Source organism: Papaver somniferum, chromosome 7 (assembly GCF_003573695.1).
Source record: "Papaver somniferum cultivar HN1 chromosome 7, ASM357369v1, whole genome shotgun sequence".
Lineage (NCBI taxonomy): Eukaryota > Viridiplantae > Streptophyta > Magnoliopsida > Ranunculales > Papaveraceae > Papaver > Papaver somniferum.
In genome coordinates this window covers 2,169,450-2,192,646 of record NC_039364.1, presented here as the reverse complement: position 1 = coordinate 2,192,646, position 23,197 = coordinate 2,169,450, and the positions used below count along the sequence as shown (strand labels likewise).

General features: G+C 37.2%; 2 protein-coding genes across 2 annotated transcripts; both read right to left on the bottom strand.

Annotated features, from left to right (window-relative positions):
• Window positions 1–12,009: 12,009 nt before the first annotated feature.
• On the bottom strand, window positions 12,010–12,765 carry LOC113293885 (GDSL esterase/lipase At1g28570-like). Its single transcript, XM_026542332.1, has one exon. The coding sequence runs from the start codon at window positions 12,763–12,765 to the stop codon at window positions 12,010–12,012; it is 756 nt and encodes a 251-aa protein (XP_026398117.1).
• Window positions 12,766–17,573: 4,808 nt separating this feature from the next.
• Window positions 17,574–18,605, bottom strand: LOC113293884 (F-box protein CPR1-like). The gene has a single exon (XM_026542331.1). The coding sequence runs from the start codon at window positions 18,603–18,605 to the stop codon at window positions 17,574–17,576; it is 1,032 nt and encodes a 343-aa protein (XP_026398116.1).
• Window positions 18,606–23,197: the final 4,592 nt, after the last annotated feature.

Sequence of the window (23,197 nt, the reverse complement as noted above, 5' to 3'; positions counted from 1 at the left end):
TCATACAACAAACAATTGTAGGAATGTGAAGAAAATCATACTAAGAATGATTGATCAGGGGAAGTTAAACCATTTTCTGGTACAGCAACCGTAGAATCTACCACCTCCACCACCAGAAGGTCGTGCACAAGGTACGGAGACATGAAAGAATACATATTTGATCGAGGTAGGAGCGAAGGAAAAGAATCTATATTGTAATTCGATAATACATTCATTCAAGAGAATAGAAGATTTCCATGATAATATCTTAAGTCGAGTTTATGCAAGAGATAGTGATGGAAGAGAGATATTGAACCTTGCGAAGATATCTCCATTGAAGGATTGGAAAAAGCAACCTATTTCCTTTAATGCATAAGAAATACCATAAGGTGGAGAACCGCACGATAGCCCGATAGTGGTCAAGCTAGAAATCAATCCAAAAGCAAAAGCTGATGAAGATGAAGAGGAGAACGCAGACACGTAGGCCATCAATATGATACTAATAGATCTTGGTAGTTCAGTTGATATTCTGTTTTATCACACATACAAGACTATGGGTGGTAGAGATTAGGAACTAATCCCATCAACTTACAAGATTTATGGCTTCAACGGAACAACCAACAAACCAAAGGGATAGATAAAGATGCGAATTCCTCTAAAGAGCTTATCAACAGAAATAGTATTTTGCGTTATTGATGTAAAATCACCCTATAGTGCTCTGATAAGAAGACCATGGTTACATGGTATTCTAGGAGTGGCATCAAATTTCCACCAGTGCATCAAGTTTCCTCTACCCCAAGGTGTTGGAGTAATCAGAGGAGATCCAAATGAAGGTAAAACATGTCATGAGATAGATGTTGACAAAAGTGAGGAACACGCAAGCAAGCGAAGAAATTGTAAGAAACAAATACAAGAGAGCCAAAGAAGCAAAATATTAATGGTAGATGTTGTAAACAAGGAGAGTGAAATAAGAAAAACTTCTGCAGAGGCGATCACAACCGCACAAGAAAACAAACGCGACAAGTGTTTTAACAAGAGAGAATTCCAGGAAGGATATTTACTGTGGAGACAGAAACCGCGCTTTCGTAAAAATAGTTATAGAACCATGGAGATCCTATGGGAAAGACCATACCAAGTCAAAAAGGTAGTTAGAAATGGAATGTATGAACTGGTAGATGCAAATGAAAGAGAATCATCTAATGAACTATGGAATCAAGTGTAACCGAAGAAATACGGTCCATGCGGCAGTCATCGCACACCAAAAGCAATGGAACTCATGCGAATCAATGTATTAGATAGCATACATGAACTTAAGGAAGCACAAAAGGTGAAAGAAACAAGCAAATGGCCTCAGGCATAAAAATAGAAAGAAGGCGATTATCATGTGGGAGAATAAGAAAAGAAAGAAGTTATCAGTATTGTATTAATCAAGAATGTGAATGCAAATGAAAAAATTTCTTCTTTAATGATATATATCAAAGTAGAAAAAGGAAAAAATAAGACCTTAATAGAATGCATCAGAAGTAAAGACTCCAATTAGGGAGGCTAGGCATCCAATTCTGGCATGCACCCTAGTTCGCATACAACAAGAGGCAATAATAAGACCTAACGCGCGTCATAACTGGGAAAGCCTAGTTAGCATGACTTGGGGGAAAGCTGCATCGACCTAACCCAAGTCATAGAGATTTGGGGTGAAATGAAAGCCCATCCAGGAGAGGCTCCTAGGTCGAAAGATTAAGGTGACAAGGTCTCTCCTAAGGAGTGCAGAAACTAGATCAAGGCGCCGAGGTACATAGTTGAGTCAAGAGTGCCTGGGGCGTCTGGAGCGTACCTGGCCGCTCTTGACAAGTTTTGACTATGATGCACTCGGTGCGAAGAAACCCCACCTAGGGTGCGGTCTCTTAACCATATATAAGCCATATCGGTGGAGGGATAAGGGGTCGCTAAAACAACTAGTTTTTGCATCACTGGATAGGAAGAGCCCACCTTAAGCCGGTAGGGGTAAGGTTCCTTGAAGGGGCACTTATGGGGAATATAAGGACGACACCCTCCAATAGGGAGCTGAATTGTATCAAAAGACGCAAATATCATGAGGCTTTTTACTCACGAGAGTATTAAGGCTTGTCGTATTTGCGCGACAATAAAACCTGAAGAGGCAATAATACAAGAAGATGATAAGGCGAGATCAATGGGTCGCTACATGAAAATGTAAAGACCTCCTGCGATCTCGTCGCACAGAAACAAAGTCATATATTAGGCAAAATAAGACCTTTAATTAGGAAGTCTAAATAAGACCTCATGAGAAAAATAAAATAGAAACTAATAATTATTGTTTAGCAGGAAATAATGAGAGAGCAAATAGTTTATGAGTATAATCGCATAATGAAAAGAAAAAGGGTATTTCTCATAAGGAGAAATAAGCAGATGCATAGACGCGAAACAATAAAACAGAACATAGCTGTGGCAAAAAACAAAGACACATTCGTATGATAAGGTAAGACAAGGCAATGGGAACATGATATTATCATGATTATTTCGTATAATCGACGTATGTGAATAAATGCATAATAGATGACTGCACAAGACAGATACAAGCATACATGATAAACAAACACTACAAAGATAATGAGTTTTAGTCACGCTAACAAAGCGTGGCAATTAATCAAAATTCCGTGGCAATAGATAGCTTGCCACGAATGGCCTGCCGTAACAAATAATCTCGTGGCCATTACGATTTGCCACGATGCTGGCCACGGTTTTTTATCTTGGATATTGGCCCAATTTCATTTGCCACATGTTTTGTCGTGGGTAATTAATGCTAAGAATATGACATCATCTTAATTACTAGCCGCACTATTTGTTGTATGCCAAAGATTATCGAGAAATTTTTGCATCTTAAAATTCGAAGAAAGTTGACACAAATATCATCATTCAATAACATTTTATTTATAAAAAAATAATTTACATTATTTTCTTATTCATTATAGTTCTCCTCTCAAGTTTACACAAAGATACAAGGAAAGAATGTAAGTACCGCAATTCCCTTTTAAGGTATTTAGAGTTAGGAATAGTCATCGCGGAGCTGGGTAACATATTGCACAAGGATCACAATACCGTTGATTGGACACTGTAATCATCTTCCCAAATACGAGTACCAAAATTGCTTGATGAGATCTGTTGAGGTGACTTGTCTGAATCTGATGCTGCAACTGATGAAATATCATGAAGTTCTGTTGTGTCGGCAAAACTTCTAGGCAAGGTACTTGTGAAAGTCTCTGCATATGAGTGGTTCAGTTACACCGTCATGTTACCAGGAAGATGACCTAACGGGCTAGCACAGACTGAATCTCTTGCACAATATGCTAACATATCTTCTTCATTTTTCTTCTTGGACCTCGAAAATTATAACTGAAAATGCAATATGACATAGATTATGATAAGCGGTAAAGCTTAAGAGGCACTGCCAAGGACAGCTAACAGTTGAGAGAATAGTAAATAAAAAGGAAAATTGTGATAACATGCACCACTATCCGGACCTCCGGAAAATTCACCATTTATAAGTATTTGAATAAATGTTGGTCAATGGCTACATGTTAAAATATTTTAAGATCAGTCAAACATGTAATTGGTCGGAAACTCCTTTTCATGTAGATCATCATACGGTTTTCCTTGATATCTTATTGAACATGTTCATGATCTTTAACAATGAACGACGTAAACAAGGCCCCCCATAAATATCAAAGGACAATTAAAGTTAATGGTTCGTTCATCAAGGGTGAAAAGATGATGACAATCAAGTACTTATAGTCAGTAATCATTCAAAAAAATTCAGAATTCACAACCTTGATAGTGGGTCTGATACACTCATGTGTGTCAGGGTCACTTTTGCACAGTTGTGGATCTCGCATACCTTCACACTCAAAAAACAAAAATCATACCTACACCACAAATTTAAGAAAAAAAAAAATCATGAAATCAACATTGAAATTTGAAATGACAATAATCACGAAGGCGAAGGGAAAAAGGAAAACAAATACAAACTGACATGAACGCATTCCAAGACAGCATCAACATTAGAAAATGCAACTTTTCCTTCCATAAGCTGATGGAAGTTTATAGTCACAAATTCCTACTGTGACGGACCGGGAAATTACGTCTTTGGCGCGTTTTTCCGCAGGCCGTAACTCCCCCGGCGCGTCGTGATGAAGTTACGGTTCGGGCCATAAAGCTAGGAAATTGCACGTCCATCTGTCCCTGCAAGCATGCTCGTGGAGCATGATGCATCTAGTTTAGCTTCCACACCATTCCTAACTTTACCCTTGTCCGCTAAAGGGTATAGGGCCATAAGGCCAAGGCTGATGCATATTGCATGCATCTCTGGATCTGCCTCAACGTAGGGAATTCATCAATGAATTTCCTATCTAGCTGACCAACCGTCATACCGCCGAGAATTGTCTAGGCATGAGCCTTGGACTTTGGCACAGGCCACACCAAGCCCTTGCCATCCCCTACCTTATCTCGTTTACCAACTCTAAGTAGCTTGATATGAAGTATGGGGGGAAATCATATCTTGCATGGAGCTACCGAGCTTAGATGATATGAGGGGCCGACGTGCTGGACCGGCAATTCTGCACCTCATTGCGTCTGCCTTACGTACCCTTCCCTACTCTGAAGGGATCAAGCACAGACCGTATTTCATCCTTGAAGGGACGGAAACGTAAACCAACTCGTTTGCAAGGTTGTAGCCTAAAAAATAGGGTAATGGCCTAGTCCGTATAGGCCGTTTCGTCAAGATGCACAATGATTATGCATCATCAGGTCCGCGACATGGCATAATGATGCCTAAGAATCAAATGACCCGTTCGAAAGGCTACACAACTATAAATTCGTTTTAGGCATCATTTATACTCTTCCATCAAAGCGATAAAGCTTACTTGGTACATAGTCCGCATATGCACCTTCAACCAACTACCCCTCCCTATATATATCTTAATGGAATTTCTACAAATATGTTTAGGGGAGAAGATTGACATGTTTGATTCACTATTCATCGCAATGATTGTGTTCAAGGATTGCGTAACACTCGTTCGGCCATCCTTCTCTGGCCTGATGCACAATGATTGTGCGATATTGGCTCTAGGCTAATAACTTTCATAATGCGCAATGATTACGCTGCAAGCTCGAGGACACCTACCCAACTGGCCTAATGCATCCTGATGGTGCGAGATTTGGCTCTTGGACAAATGCCACACATAATGCACCATTTTGGCGCGGTATTGGCCTTAAGCCAATCTACCTCTTGCCAACCAATGGAAGCTTTGGATGAAACTTCATCTCAGGCCATGGCGCATCTTTTAGCATTTGTCATGCTAAAAACACGGGGTGTTACAATATTACACCCTTCAAAGAATTTCCTCCTTGAAATTCAAAACAAAAACTATTGTGGAAAATTTCTTCGGTTTGGATTTCCTAAGAAAAAATCCCATACCAGATGCTCAGAAATCACGGGTTTCTTCAACTTTGTCATGGAACATCAATTAGGACCTTCTGAGTAAACGCACCATATCGCCTGCACAGGAATACAAAAAGAGTCCACAACATTAACAAGAATCTCATTTGGCCAGGGCCAAAAGGATATCTCAACAAGGTATCCTAAATGTGCACCCGACACTACACACTCAGGAGTCCCTAAAGTTCACCAGGTTGAAAGATGTCACCGGAATGACAAGATTTTTACGCAGTACTGTGTGGAAAAGATTCCAGTTGCCCACCATCCCCGACGGTCATCCAGGTTGCCACTCGTAAGTGGGATGCTAGCCGGGCCTGACAACGCACACCCTTGGCCAGTTGCCAACGTGTGGGGATGATCAGTCCCATTGTATACCCACCATCCCAGACGGTCTTCTGGATATCCACTCGTACGTGGGATGCCACTTAGGCCAGGCAAACTCACAACACATGTACAAGCTCAACTCGATTCGCATAGTAACTGGCATAGCAGTTACAAACTCCCTTCCGCGAAAAAGTTGGCCTACTCTCCAACTATATTTCCTTGGAAACAGTGTTCGTTTGACTAGTTCACTCCGCAGAAGTCCCTAGAATTTTCTCGGAACTTGCTCTGATACCAACTGTGACAGACCGGAAAATTACGCCTTTGGCGCGTTGCCCCGCATGCCATAACTCACCTAGCGCATCGTGATGAAGCTACAGTCCTGGACATAATTCTAGGAAAATGCAACTCCATCTTCCCCTGCAAGCATGCTCGTGGAGCATGATGCAACTAATTTAGCTTCCACACCATTCCAAACTTTACCTTTATCCTCTAAAGGGTCTAGGGCCATAAGGCCAAGGCTGATGCATATTGCATGCATCTCTAGATCTTCCTAAACGTAGGGAATTCATCAATGAATTTCCTATCTAGCTAACCAACCGTCATACCACCAAGTTTTTTCTAGGCGTGAGCCTTGGAATTTGGCACAAGCCGCACCAATCCCTTTCCATTCCCTACCTTATCTCGTTTACCAACTCTACATAGCTTGATAGGAAGTATGAGCATCCACTTGCTGGCATGCAACTAAGCCTTATCAGGCATGGCGGCAATCATCTCTTGCATCAAGATACCGAGCTTAGATGATTTGAGGGGCCAACATGCTGGACCGGCAATGATGCAACTCATTGCGGCTGCCAACGTACTCTTTCCTACTCTAAAGGGATCAAGCACAGACCTTAGTTCATCCTTGAAGGGACAGAAACATAAACCAACTCGTTTGGAAGGCTGTAGCCTAGCAAATTTGGTAATGGCCTAGTCCGTATAGGCCGTTTCGTCAAGATGCACAATGATTATGCATCATCAAGTCCGCGGCATGGCATAATGATGCCTAAGAATCAAATACCCCACTATAAAGTCTACGAAACTATAAATGAGCCTTAGGCATCATTTATACTCTTCCGGCAAAGCTATGAAGCTTACTTGGTACATAGTCCGCATATGCACCTTCAACCAACTACCCCCCCCCCCCCTATATATGTCTTAATGGAATTTTTACAAATATGTTTAGAGGAGCAGATTGACATGCTTGCTTCACTGTTCATCGCAATGATTGCTTTAGTTCGCAATGATTGTGTTCAAGGATTGCGTAACACTCGTTCGGCCAACCCTCTCTGGTCTGATGCACAATGATTGTGCGATATTGTTTCTAGGACAATAATTTTCATAATGTGCAATGATTATGCTGCAAGCTCAAGGCCACCTACCCAACTGGCCTAATGCATCATGATTATGCGATATTTGGCTCTTGGACAAATGCCACACATAATGCGCCATTTTTGTGCGCTATTGGCCTTAAGACAATCTACCTCTTGCCAACCAATGGAAGCTTTGGATGAAGCTTCATCTCAGGCCATGGCGCATCTTTTAGCATGCTCCATGCTAAAAAAAATGGGGTGTTACACCTACAGTATTCATCATAATGAGTATCTGCATTTAGGCGTCATTAGTCATCATATTGAGAAAAAAAATCTGATTATTAATAAGAATTATAGCTTCGGAATGGAGGATAATTTATACATACAAGTATGTTTCAAAAACGCAATTGTCATATGAATTGGAAACTACATGAATTCTAAGTTAGATTTCACAAAACCGATCATTACTTAAAGAAACGCCCCAAATTATATTTACAAAATGGATAATTACACACAGTTTAGTTCTACTTCGATAATCATGTAATAAGATGAGAATAATAAAAAAAAAATCAACCCTAGCTGATTAAACAACATCAAATGTTAATGTATCAAGATAGATTTGAAGCCTACCTAATATCATACAAAACAAAATACCTAAGCCTGGCTTTACCTGATCCAATTTCTTAACCATGGATAAAAATAAAATCTCAAGCCTCATCTCTATCAATCAATTTTCCCGTGTCACATACGTATTCAATCTTCTTGGTCCAGTTGAAGAAAAAAACCTGATTAGAATCCATAAAGATCTTGTTGATTACAGAGTAACCCTATATTCAGAAAATCAAATCAGATGAAATGATTATTAAATAATCCTAGGTGAAGTAATCAAAAACCTTAACATTCTTTTCTTCTCTGTAAATCTAAACATTGAAGAAAGACGAGGAAAGAAGAGAGTTTAGGGGAACTGGGACTTACTTCTCCACGATTTAAGTTTGTCCTGAATTTTACGGATTATAATTTACACAACTCATCTTTCCTTTACGTCTCACCAGATATATTGAAGGACCACTCTTTCCCTCCCATGTTTGCTTTCTATGTAATAGCAAATGTACCTAATAGCAAATACACCAACAAAGATTTCAAAAATTACATATTATGTTAAATTTTAGAGATTAATAACTTGAAAATGAATACAAAGTTAGGGTTTTGATTTGACAGATGTTGAGTCGTGGCTTACTACCAGGAATATCCCAAATGCAGAACACAAGAAATCCACTCAAAACTCAAAACTAATTAAGATGAAGAGATGAGAAGCAGCAGCACCACCCTTTGGATTTATCGAATCTGCGAGATCACCGATTGCAATTCTGAAACCAATTGAAATAATGTTCTTAGTTTATCGTACCAGGAAATCAAATAGACAACCAATTTTTTTTTACCAGTTAAGGTAAAGTACAATCCAAATTGGAAATCAATGAACATCTATTGAAAGGAATGAGTAACTTGATTCCTTAATTCAAAAATGCTTCATATGGAATTTTTTTAATTCATATAGGATAACCTTATTATAAGTATAGAACAATGGTGAATTAAAAAAAAAATGAAAATACTTCGAAACCCTAACTTCAGTAACAAAATTTAGGAGAACCGATTCTAAACGAATCCCACATTAGAGATATATAAAATCAAAACCCTTACTTACCTGCATGTTCACGTCCTATATAAAAGCATTTGAAAGTAGTTTTTATGAAACTTGATATAGATTACAGATACATGTAGAGGAAAGAACCTGAAGGAGTACATGGGGGAGGTTACATTCTTATCTCATGTGAACGTAGGTTGTTTTTAATTTTTTAGAAGATAATGTGAAAACTACAGGGAGACCCATTCTTACACATTTTCCTACTGTGAAACCCACCCTCACAAAATCTCACGGGCGAACCCAACAGCAGCCAACAAATTATTTGCAGGCCCAGAGTTTTCAAAATTCGTTTATTTTCTTTTTTATTTCCTAGTTTAGCCTCACTTTCAATTTCAAAATCCTGTTTATTTTCGAGAGATTGATTATAGAGAGATTGATTCAATTTACTCAACAAGCTTTAGCCTCACTTGTCCTTGATTACCGAGAGAGATTCAATTTACTCAGCAAAGCTTCAGGTTCGTTCGTTTTTATTCCAATCTTGATTCTGATTTTTGTTTAATCTTGATTCGATTCTATGTTTTAGTTTCTGTAAGATTAGGATCTATTATTTTAGGTTTTCGAAGCTTAATTTAGTTTTTCGAATCGTTTTTTAGATCTTTTAAGCTTGTTTTTGTTTATTTTCTAGGTTTTGAATTTGTTAACATCAATGTAGATATTTTCAATTAAATTTTTTTGTTTCGATTTCATGTTCCGATGTTGACATACCAATTTACTAGGTTTTGCTTCTGTTCTGTTGGATTTTTTATTTGATTTGTTTTTCCATTCTTATATTTGATCTGTTATCTGTTATTGATTTTGATATCCTGTTGATTTCTCATCTGATTATGGTTAATGTAGATTTTTTGCTGTTGTTGATTTGATCTTTTAATTTTGAGTAAGAATTTTTGTGAAGGAATATGCAGGATAGATATGTTTGGTTTTTTGTCTTTTGTGTTTTGCAGGGTGAAAATGCATGTTGGTAGTGCACTAGATGTAATTCACTACTTCAGTGAATTCTTAGCACATCCTTTTGATGTCAACACAACTTTGGAGTCTTTGAAGACATCCGTTTGCCAGAACTGGACTCGTTTATTACCGCATCATGTCAGATTTTCCTTTAATGATGGAAGCAAGTTTGTGCGAGTTGATTCTGATATTCTGCTTCAATGTTTTGTATCTTGTTGCCACTGTAAAGGTCAGAAGAGCTTTGATTTACTTGTCGAAGTTGGCTGTAATTCTTCCAGAAGTCGTAGTAGAGTTTCAAGTAGTCGTGTAATAGAACCTGAACCCGAACAAGCTATGGTGAATTTCCTTAAAGATGGTTCTGTGCCTGTTAACAAGGTTCTTAGGGCTGAAGGTTTGGATAAATTACTTGGTTAAGTTGGTAAAGTGTTTTTTGGAGGTGTAGTAGAGGTACGTATCGTAGTGAAGAAATACGAGTTAAAAGCTGGGCGTGTTCTTGTATATAAGAAGAATGAACCTAGCAGGTTCTATGCAAAATGCTCAAAAGAAAATTGCCCTTGGGAGTATAAGGTTTGTGTTGTTGATGTTGAAAACAGGATGCTTAAGGTTAAGAAATATGAGAGCAGTCATACCTGTGGTGTTGGAACTGAAAGGCTTTTCCACAGGCTCAGCAGTAAATTTGTTTCTAGTCTTATCAAGGATGAAATCCGAAGTGATCCGAGTTTCAAAGCATCTGATTTGCCAAAGTTTTTCAAAACTAGCTACGGGATCAATGTGAAATACTACCAAGCTTACAACGGAAGAGAGAAAGTGTATGAGGATATATTTGGTGATGAAGCCATGTCGTATTCGCATCTTTCATGGTATGTAGATTCCATTCGCAGCACAAATCCTGGGAGTTGGATTGATTTTCAAGTTCAAACGGATGAACCTGAAGCGAACGAGGATAGTTCAGCTGAATTAGAAGATGATGCACCTTCAATTAAGTTTGTGCGTCTTTTTATTGCTTTCGAGGCATGCATCCATGGTTACCGTTACCTTCGCCCCATGGTTTATGTCGATGCTACCTTTCTTACAGGGACATATAGAGGATGCCTCATGGCTGCAACCGCTATCAATGCTGAAAATGGTAATTTTTCTGATAATGCATCCTTTTCGATGCACATGCATAATGTCTTATGCATTATTTAGTTTAGATGCATAATGTCTTATGCATTATTTGTTTTCACTTTTCTGGTTATGCATCATTTCTGTTTTAGATGCATAATGTCTTATGCATTATTTAGTTTAGATGCATAAGACATTATGCATTATTTGTTTTCACTTTTCTGGTTATGCATCATTTTATGTTTTAGATGCATAATGTCTTATGCATTATTTAGTTTAGATGCATGATCCATTATGCATTTTTTTAGCTGCACATACTTCATGTAGACGCTGGCTTGAAAGTCATGCTGGTGCATGTTAAATGTATGCAAAAGGTGGAAATTTAAATACTTCTTCCTCGACCGATATCCGGACTGCTAAATTTCCATTAGATAAAAAGCCGAAACATGGTTACAACATCAAAATTTCTTCAAAAGAAATAAAGCAACAAAATAAGTCCAGAAATACATCTTAACAAAAAAGAAGTAAGATAATTAACAACAATCAAGAAACTAAATTACAAAAAATTTGGTAGTTTTTTGAGAATTCAACATAATTAATAACCAACTGAGAATGGGAATGCAATACTATCCCATAACCATTACGAATAAAAACACCATTACAATAAAGAGTAAGAGCAAATCACATAAAAAAGAATGCTATTTAACAAATATCATTACTACTGATTCGTGGGGAGAGCTAGATTGGCCTGACATAAGAATTACAAGGGAAATTAATTCAGAATAGAATAACACCACCCGGACTCTAGAAAGACACCCTTCGGGCATCTTTCACTTGCTTTCTGTTCTTTCACAACATGTATTGAGACTTGACTACATCACACAATGAAACCTGTCAGGTAGATTGAGTTTGGGATAGACGAAACCTCCAGTGATGATCGCTTCTGCCATAAATTTGTTAGCCTCTTGCGTTAAATGATTCTCGTCCAAGTGAATGTATATTTTAGGATCAGAACAAACTGCACTAGCATCACCACCTTTACTTCTACCACAAGTTTTTCTTAGACTCTTGAGGAGGCCTATATACGCATTATACTAATCAGCAAATACTATCTGAACCCCAGGATGCTGGCTTCTTAGCTCCACCAGTGCCCGGTGTAGATGGCTATTTTGATTCCTGGAGAGCAAGTTGAATTTATTCAAACACCTGTACGAGTGATCCTTGCTGGTTGGATGTTTGCTACCGAACTGCTGCAAATAATTTGGTTGGCATCCAAAAGGTAAAGTTCCATGAACCATGATGTTCTTAGCACCAGTATGGGTCAATCTAATTACAGAATTTGTAATTGATTCAACTACTTTAGGCACGAGATTATCCAGCACCTCCGTGGTGTGTATACCCTCTAAGGGCGCAGGATAGTAGTCCCTGCTTCCAAATTCCTCCACCAAGAAAACTGCATGACGAAGCTTCTTCCTGCACTCGTCACCATTTGAGCAAATAGATGACAAATGCGTCATGAACTCGCCAACTTGTTTGCTGATAGAACTGTTTGTAAACGACCACTCAAGCGCAGTTGCACCTTCTACTGCTAAGTCTGCTCCATAAGGAAACTTCCAATCTTCCTTATTTACTGCATATGGCTTAGGTGAAGGAAGATGAAACGCTGATGATATGTAATCTATAACTTCAGAATTACCATGTGTGCCAGTATTCTTGGATAACGTACCAAAGTTATATATTGAGGTGAAAGGACACCCCTTCACGCTATCATCAGCATTAACATATAAAGATGAACCGAAAAGCAAAACCAAAAAAACAATCACAGAAAATCGAAAAATACCCGATGCCATTTTAAAGCTAGAAAATGGCGATTTTGGAGGAAAAAAAAATCTGTAATAAATTATGGGTATCGAGGGTTCATAGATCGGAAAGCAGAAATCAAAGAAGACAATGTTTAAAGTGGTTCGGTCACTGACCTACATCCACTGAGAAACCCCGTAGGGTGAATTGTATTCATGATCATCAGAATATTCTGAGATAGTTTACATGTAGCTTATTGGTTCCTATTTATAGGATTACAAGAGAAACAGTAAACCTAAGATAAATAACAAACTTTATCTTTGACTAGGAGAAGGTTATCTTCTAGAATTGAATTAGTCTTCTGATATCTTATATGCACGTACTCTCTGATTTCACGTGCCATATATTCCAACACCCCCCCTCAAGTTGGACACGGAAAAGAAGATTGTAGTGTGCAACTTGAAAAAAATCTTCTAAACTTCGTAGCTTGATCTTTGATTACCGAGCTGACTTGATATCTTAACTTCGGATCTTCGCACCTACTTCATGGTTAACTTTCAGAAATAATAAAAGGATAGCAATTTTTTTTTTTTTTTTTTTTTAGCTATCTTCTTCCGGAGGGGTTATGAGCAATTCACTTGACTTCACAAATGGAACCAAAAATGCTACAAAAGATTAAAAAATTCAAATCGGTGAAATAAAATAAATCCACCGTATTAAGCATCCCTAAATGCAGGGAGAAAGACCAGATGTCTTGATAAAAAGTTGAGTTTGCAACACAACAACTTAAGAAGTAATAGCCTAATTTTTGAGAATGCTCATCATGCATTGAAGGCATAAGTGAAGAGATATACGAAAACTTAATTTTGATTCAATATCTCATTCGATTTATTCAAAATCATGATAAAAATTAATCATATTTCGATTAAAATTTTGAAATAGGTGTAAGAAAGAAAACCACCATATTCGTCTCCAAGCTTTTGGAAAAAAAACAAAGTAAAGTGATTTGAGAAAATGTGGACTTTGTCAACATAACTGACAATAGCCTAAATTTCATTAGGTCTGATATTGACGGAATATCTGATTAACTGAAAATCAAAGACTGACTTTGTGAGAGAATAATAATAAGTATTTTCGGAAAGAAAATAACAATAGACCGAACATTGATGTTCGGAGAGATTTTCGCAAACAAATATAGATACTAGTTTCGGGAAGAAAATGACCATAGATATCGATTAGAAATTATTACTCCAAACTCATCTGATTAAGGAAAATCGAGACAAAATTAATGATCCATGCAGCGAACGGGATGTCAATGCAGTGATGCACACACTTCACGCTTGAAACAGATCACAGAAAGAGCACAAAAATATACCAATTAATAATTCCCACTAAAACGTGAGCATAATGCAGAAACTTTGGCCTCTAAGAGGAGATATACTTGAAGCAGTGATATTTTGCTTGATGATTACCATAATGGTAGAGCATTTGAAAATGTGAAGAACTTTCGGAATTCAAAATATTCTTGATAACAAGAACAAAAGATAGATGTAAGGTGAAATATCCTAATAAACAATAAGGATGCTATGAATGGAAATCCATCACTGTGAAGCATATATTTGCTCATAAAAAAGGAGCAGGATGAACAATTTAATTTTTGGATAAAGATCCCAAAAAGAGAGATATTTTCTGTCTATTGATACCGAAACAGGAATAGGAATAGGAACACTGATTGATCATCTCAATAGAACATGAATAATAAAATAAATTAAGTTGCGGAAGCGATTGGATCGTGACTTGAACTTCAGCGAACTACATAACCGAAGCAGTAAAATGATCTTCAAAGTCATCGGGTATGACCAAGAAAATAGAAATCCATCGAGTGGCTGAGATGTCGACAATCGATGGGTCAGCTAATATTTACACCCATTTGTAATATGGACGGAAATGTTCCGACTGGATTCGATACCACCGGAATCATGTGAGGATGACGGATATGAAGGTTATTGTACAGGAGAAGTTTTTTTTTTGTCGTTAGTTGAATAAAGATTCAATTGATTTGTAGGTGGACTCACTACATAATCTTTAGTAAAGAAATATTGCTCAGTGCTGCAAAGAATGTAAAACACCATTACTGCGTAACTGTTTAATCGGTGTGGAGAACACCATCCATATAATGACAGGAACCAATAAAATCTGCCATGTGAGAAAAGAAAAAAAAAAACACGATTTAATTTATTTGGGTGAATGATGAGTTGCACAAAGTGCAAAAACATGAAGGTTTGAATCAGAAACATTAATTAAGTTCCATTCGGTTCTGATAAGGAGATCTTGCTAAAATGCAAAATAACATCTTTTAAAGGTAATTGAGCACAAAAAATGAAGAATTCATTTGATGGATATCGTCAGTAAAATGACTGGGATCGTCTTTCCAAAAGATTGTTCCTTCCCAGAATCATAAAGGCTAATGCAAACACATGATCCATTGTGTTGACAGTGAATGATTCGACAATAGATATATTTAGTCGAAAAACCAACTAGATTAATTATAACTTGTTTAAACTAATTAGATAATTGATTGATCAAACGAAAATCATTGACAAGATTAGCTTTCCATAGTCAATGATATAGGAGAACAATGGGATTACGTTGAACAAAAAATGGTTAAGGAGCAAAAGATTGATTCAGTAGAGAAAGAAGAAAGTTCGATTTGATATGAACTCAATTGATCATTATTATGTCATCGGTTGTACCCGGAGGAAACTCAGGATGTTGATAGAGAACATTTTCGTGAAAATGCAATACATATTGAACATCAACAAGAACAAAGAGTACTGCGATATATATTTTGGAGAAAAATATATAGGATGTACCAAATATATTTTGAACGGAAAATACTTCGAAAATAAAATCATTTCACATAAAAATGGAAATATTTTCTGGTTTCCAGTGAAGATAATTAAGGGATTACCGGTATCATAACACATACGGTGTTAACAATTTTGATTGACGGAGAAATAATAAAAGTCTATTCCCGGAAAGGGAAGATGCGGATATTTTGGACATTTGATTGATTTGGCTTTGAAGGAGTCAACTAGGATTACCAAAAATTGAATGGATGGAAGAGTCTCAGGAAAAAGATTAAGATTGGAGACAATATTAATGATCGATGAACGAAAGTATCAAAGCACTTCACGCTTGAAAGTTCAAAGAGATCGACCACAAAGATTATGAAAAAAAAAAAAAAAAAAAAAACAGTAACTATGTTAAATTAATTACCGGAGATTGCGAACGTGAAAAACTTAAGCACAATTTGATTGACCTCTCTATGAGGAGATATATTTGGACTGAAACAAAAGAAGATGATATCCACTACTGATTTTAACTTTGATGAAAAAATAAGTTAAAAGTTTTAGATGGGGAGCGATGGATCGAGAGCATTTCTGCTCTGACCATGTTAGAACCGTTGATGGACGTAATAGGGACTACTGGGAGACAATGCAGTATCCTTGTCAGAACTGTTGATGTTGTGAGTTTCCATTATAGGATCTGACTGATCACCATCATGGCCATGAAGATTGAGTTGTAGGAAAAAAAAAAAATTTTTAACCTAGCTCTAGATTGGGAAGCACTGTTACGTGCTGAGCATGAGTTGCGATTAGGTGAAGGAACTGTAGAAGATACTACTGGATTATTAGTAGTATTTGGAGAAACATCAGGTGAGACTAAATCACTGATATTGGCAATAGATACGGGTGATCCTGAATTACCAGAGTTGAGAAAAGAAGGTGCAGCGGAATAGATTATACCCATAACTATAAGAAAATCAATATGATAACAAAAAAATATAGAAAGCGGAAGCAACTTGAGCGGATCTCCCCGCTCTGATACCATAATAAATTATGGGTATCGAGGGTTCATAGATCGGAAAGCAGAAATCAAAGAAGACAATGTTTAAAGTGGTTCGGTCACTGACCTACATCCACTGAGAAACCCCGTAGGGTGAATTGTATTCATGATCATCAAAATATTCTGAGATAGTTTACATGTAGCTTATTGGTTCCTATTTATAGGATTACAAGAGAAACAGTAAACCTAAGATAAATAACAAACTTTATCTTTGACTAGGAGAAGGTTATCTTCTAGAATTGAATTAGTCTTCTGATATCTTATATGCACGTACTCTCTGATTTCACGTGCCATATATTCCAACAATCTGAGAACTTTGAGAGAGAAAAAGATAGGAGACCGGGAACATTTGATATGAGAGTCAAGAGGGTGTGGTTGAATATTTATAGGCTTATAGAAGCTGGCTTCTTTTAGGAAGGATTTCCTAAATAGTGAACCGACTTAATTTGAAGATATAGATTCCTAGAATCCTAGTACAGTTTGGATTTGATTACTCGAGAAACTAGGGTTTAGTTTAAGACTAGGAAATTGATCTTACTTAATTGGAAAGAGTTGAAAACGACAGTAATCCATGTTTTTCATGTATATAATTTTATCTGAGCAAAGAGATGGCTTGGTGAACTTATAGAAAAGGTGAGCTCGGATTCAGCTGGTTTTCTGGATCGATATATCTCGGTCGGTCATCCACATGTTTCAAATTTCTTAGAAGTTTTTACTTCAACTATCCTAAAACTGTAACTGATCATCTTTCAAGTGTAATGAATAAAGTATTAGTGCTGGATAACCTCGTAGAGAAGAAAGAGCCGTCACTAGTTTGTCATTACCAATTGCAATTGAAAAGAGTTGTCGCCTAATGAACTTCAGTGTACGGTAAAGCTCACAATCAAGCTAAAAGTTTGGATTTTTTTTTTCTTCTTTAATAGCAGTAAGCAGCTTTACGAAATTTGGGTCACGCCACCTTAGAAATATTTGCTACTCCGACGAATGTACCTGAATTGGGTGAAACTAGACTTCCAACCACAGTTGTCGGAGAAAAATACTTTGGCAGGCAGGGGATATCCAGAGTCACAAGTCTTCCACTTTTTAAGTCATAAGAGACTAAAACATCCTTGTCAGAATCTTCATCTTCTACACATACATATGCATGTAATAGAATCTCGCAATTCTTGTTGAGATAATGCAGGGGCCATAAATAACCAAAGTTAATTTCATTTTTCAAAAGGCTGAAAATTTTGGTCCAAGAATCTACAACTCCATAATCTTTCATCACGCATAGATCAATGTTGTCTGCAGCATTAACTGATAGGTAAAGTTGCTCTCCCAAAACACCCACTTCCATATCATCAAACGGGTATGACTCATTTTCTAAATAGCAACTGGGTATTTGGATTTCTTTGGTTTGCATCTCAACTATATCGAACGAAAATATAACTTTACTCTCTTCTATCCAATGAATAATTCCATTTAAAGGCGTCACACATATATCAGAGTGACGTGATACATCATAACGCATCTCTGCAATACGATGCCATGTATTTGAACCTAATCTAGAGACCCAAACTTTACAAGACTCATCGTCATATCCTTCATAGCACTCTAATTTGAACAACTTGTAATCATCAATTTTACAATCATAATAAACCCCATTTCTGAACAAGTATGCATAGTTTCTGCAACGGATTGATGTTCGTATAAACATATTCTTGCGTTCTCTAGTTAATGAATTCCACAAGCACATCTTTTGGTATGCATTGCATCTATCAGAAGCTAATCCGATTAGGGCACCACATGAATCACTACTTAGGGAACGAGAAGGTAAATGCGAATCACAAGGATGACTTTCAACTACCATATGGTACGATGAGGATGTTACATCAAAATCTATCGTGTAATAAACATCCTTATCCGTGTAAGAAGAATCCTTATACGAAGAAACTAGAACACTAAACTTGTTGTTCTGAACAGCATGCTGATGGTGCATCTTAATAAACTTAGAGTTTTTAAGCAAATCATACCAGAGTTTGCGTACACACCTTAACCGAGGGATTGATGTTGGGACACCAACACCAATTAGTTATTTTAGGAATTAGTATATCTTTCCTTATTTGTTATTAGCTTATGACTCAGTCATGTTCTCTATATATTCATAATTTGTTCTAGGGTTTAGTAATCAATCAATCAATTAATACAAAACTCAGTTCTTTATTGGTTCTTTTTATTTGTAAATTCTATCTTAGGGTTCTTGTATAGTTGTTTTGGGTTACAACCCTAACATCTGTCATCAGAGCAGGTTCGATTTTCACTCAAAAATTCAACAATTGTTTTTTTTCTTCGCTTTCGCTATTCATCATGACAATCACTGAAGAGGAGAAATCTAAAGCAACTATTGTGGATGTTTTGTTTACTAAGCTACAGAATTCAAGTAACCAAAATATGATTACATTAATGGAAGCTCATCAGAAGGGCATGGCTGCGTTAATTGAAAATAATATGAAGGAGATGGTTTCTTTGATGCAATCTAATACTACGCTTGCTGGTACTATTGCTAGAAACATGTCATCCATTCTTCTGGAACGTCTTCCTCTCAATACTTCTCCTCCTGGTTTCAATGGTCACCTTAATGGCACTGGAAATTATTTCGACACCCAACAGGGTACCTGCAGTTTGATGAGAATACAGACTGCAGAGAAACAAGCTGAGCAGATTGCTAAGGCAGAAATTATTACGTCAACAACTCCTTCACACCCCATCCGTATAAATCACTCATGCAAGGACGCAATTAGTACACTCCGATTGCGCTTAGCTGCTATATTAGTTCAGATCAGAAGAAACCGAGAAATCCAAGCTACAGTTGGTGCGTTACCAGATCCACTAGAAGATGACCAAACAGAAGATAGCCAAAGTATTGCTGAGAAGTTAGAATCCGTTAATCCATTACTCTCAATGAAAGCACCATCCAGCTTACACTTGGTCGAAAGTTCGGAGGTATCAACAACTGCTCCAAGTCAATAAGGAGCTAGGGTTACAGAAGCAACTATTGAGGAGGCAAATACTATTATACCAACAACTCCTTGGGAACCAATGAACTCAGATCAGCCATGTGACGGTAAAAACTATAAACATCTTTCAATTCCTAAACCTAGAGTCAATTTTCCTCTTAAAGATGGTGAAATATCGTTCATAATTTCAAGTCACGAAGTTAAATCAATTACCATTGGGAATGATAAAGACACTGGTATGACAACTAAAGCAGTTACTGGAACAAATATGGACAACTTCAATAAAATTCGTCGACCCAAAATTGCTGGTATGGTTACAGACAACTCGCAAACTCCTGCAAGGTGTTACTTAAAAACAAACTTGGCGGTATGGTTTGTTTTACTCCTTCATTTGATTATACTCGACTATTATTTGACCGTGGGAAAGAGTTCAAACTTATTACATGGAATTTAGGTTTTGCTATGCATGGTTGGTTGTCTTGGTATGTTGTTTATGAGTGTTCAAAATTATTGAATAAACTTTATGAATAAAACATCCAGTGGTCAGATTCATGGTCTAGTGATCTTATTGATTATGTATTGTCTATTGGTGGGTTAATAATTACGTATCATCTTACTGGAAACGTGATACAATTAAATTCTAACAAAGAGGACAGTATATTACAAACTTCTATCTTGCAGTATGTTTCATCCAATGCTAGCCATGAAGGAAATGTTATTTCGGTTGCATCCAACACTCTTGGAAGACAAAGGACTAGTGAATCAGGTGATAAGTCTATGCTTATATGGCATCCTACTAGTCCAATGCCATCTTACAGTTATAAGAACCATAAAAACAATTTTCTTTGTATTGCATTGCCACCTGATGGTAAGTGTTTTGTAACTTCTGTCGAGGAAGACAAGGAATCTGCTACCGGTAAGAGATTTTTGTATTACGTAATTGTTTTGACAGCGATTGAGGCTAAAAATGTGCCCAACGGGTCTATGAAATGTTGGTGGGATGCAGTTTTGGAATTTTTGAAAATCTTGGAACCTGTTGTCGCAACAAGATTGGTTTATTTGGATTCCACTTCGAACAACACATACAGAAACCTGCAGAAAGTGAAAGCATTGCAAGAGGGTATTACCATTGATTGGAATGTGATAAGTCCTGGCATTCCAGAACATCTTCATGGTAGTTGTAGTGCGAACGGAAAGCCTGCTATATTGTCTCACTATGATTCCAGTAAACGAGAAAGTGTGAAGGAAAATATAATTGTCAAGACATTGGTTCATCCATATATAACAAGGGATCGTTGGATACTTTTGTTGCATTTGGTAGTGTTCGACTTCTTATGTCGGATTTTGAGAGGAAAGGAAGGGTTTCTCTAACTGAGCCAGATACAGATGGTGTGTGCTTGATTAAGAAACACACTAATGTTCAAGTAAATTTCCGTGTTCTCAATCTAGATGTGCTTATCTGGGATGTTGAGCTGGGTAAAAGAATGGGCAGGCACATTATTTTTAAAGGTATACAAAGTATACTAGGTCCTACTGAGTTTGAAGAAGCTGAAGAAGCTGAAATGTGCCCGGTTAAATTTGTTTATATTGAGTCAGAGAAGCGGAATTTGATAGCCTTATGTCCTGAGAATGCTACATATGTTCAAATCATGTCAGAACATACTATTACAAGTTGTCAATGTTTTATGATAGACGTCGGCAGTATAGATGGAAATCAGGGGTATTTTGGAGTTATTGTTCGTGACTATCATGGGAAATTCATTCTCGCATACTCTGGATATGATGCAAGTTTGTTTTCCAAATTTTACCATGAGAAGCATGGAATAATAAGAGCTCCTCAAGAGGTTGTCACAGGTGCCATATTCAACAAATGAGAAGTTTAAAGCTGTCGGTAATGCTCCAAAACTAGCATTTCCATCATGGAGAAATACCGGTATTACTTCAAGTGAATGGATAATGTTTAAACTGGAACAACTTATTTGTAGAGATATGGGTATTCGTGGGTTAAAGGGAGTTCATCATGTCCGTGGAGCGGAAAGTCTGCAAATGGGAGAGTTTGTTTCCAATGTGTCAAATGGAATCGATACTCACCAACAACCTCTTGGGGTTTCTTCCGGAATATCCCATTTCAGTTTTCTTGCGATGATTCCATTATGGATGTTTCCAGTGGTAGTCAAGTGCGAAATAATTTCGTCTTTAAGCCATCGATCGGAACCAGGATCTTCTATGGATGACACTGGCTATACCGGCTATGAAATGTGTTTGGCCTTGTAGTGTCGTAAACATCGTGCATGGCTCCAAGAGTACTGTTAATAATTGTGCTCATGGTGACGAGAAGGATATATCGTTTCTTGGTTCAAATATTACAGCTGGCATGCATATGGGAGCTAAAACTCATCTAATTGTCATGCCTGATGCAAGCATATATCCTAAAAGGAATTCCTTTCTTGATGTTGAATTTGGAGCTTGCGGTGCGAATATGGATGACCCGATACATGGCTTAATTGGATTAATTATTCGTTTTTATGGATCAAGACAACTAAGAGTATGGAAACCACTTGGTTAGCTGTTGAGTCCGATGATATTTCCGTGATGAGACAGAACGATCAACTTGGGGACAAGTTTCATTTCAAGGGGTTGGGAATATCAAGATGCTATTCTTTGGCTAGATATATTTAGTCTTATGATCCAACTTGAGGGCAAGTTATGTCTCAAGGGGTTGGGGATGTTGGGACACCAACACCAATTAATTATTTTAGGAATTAGTATATTTTTCCTTATTTGTTATTAGCTTATGACTCAAATCATGTTCTCTATATATTGATAGTTTGTTCTAGGGTTTAGTAATCAATCAATTAATACAAAACTCAGTTCTTTATTTGTTCTTTTTATTTGCAAATTCTATCTTAGGGTTCTTATATTGTTGTTTTGGGTTAGAACCCTAACAATTGATTTGACCGATAACTTCCGAAGTATGTCATCGATGATGATATCTTCAGGAAGGCTCACCATTTCGCTTTCCATTTTATTCTCTGCAGCTATTGCAATTTGCTAGGTGAAAGTAGGGTTTCCAGATTCCTAATAAAACGATAAACCCTAACTTCGATGAGTCTATCCCAACCATAGGATTTTCGACGGTGGATATGATTGGCATAGAAAACACAACTTTTGCACCAGGTTCATTTGATATGGGTTTCTTGAGTCTGAACTCAATTTTATCCGCATTGACATCCCTATTTTTGATAGTTCATTTGATAATTCGTGGTGCTATATCTGAACAAACCTATTTTTCAAAAATATAAGTAGGGAAAATTGATTTTTATGTTGGCAGAATATCATGGCCTTGTCACTAAAAAATTATATGAATATGAAGGAGTGTAATACCCAAACACGGAATATGATCTTCTCCCCTGGTTAAAAAACAAAAACTTAAATAAGATACACCACAAACAACAGCACACCCCGGCAGTGTACAAAAAATTAATGGAAACATTCAACCCATATAGCAGGAAAGAAAAATTCAGCAAAATGAGGATAAAACAATTCTACTTCATCCTAGTAAAATAGAAAAGTC

What these genes read in the sequence shown, in the direction of transcription:
- LOC113293885 (XM_026542332.1), bottom strand. Translation starts at nt 12,765, where the DNA reads ATGGCATCGGGTATTTTTCGATTTTCTGTGATTGTTTTTTTGGTTTTG.
- LOC113293884 (XM_026542331.1), bottom strand. Translation starts at nt 18,605, where the DNA reads ATGCACCATCAGCATGCTGTTCAGAACAACAAGTTTAGTGTTCTAGTT.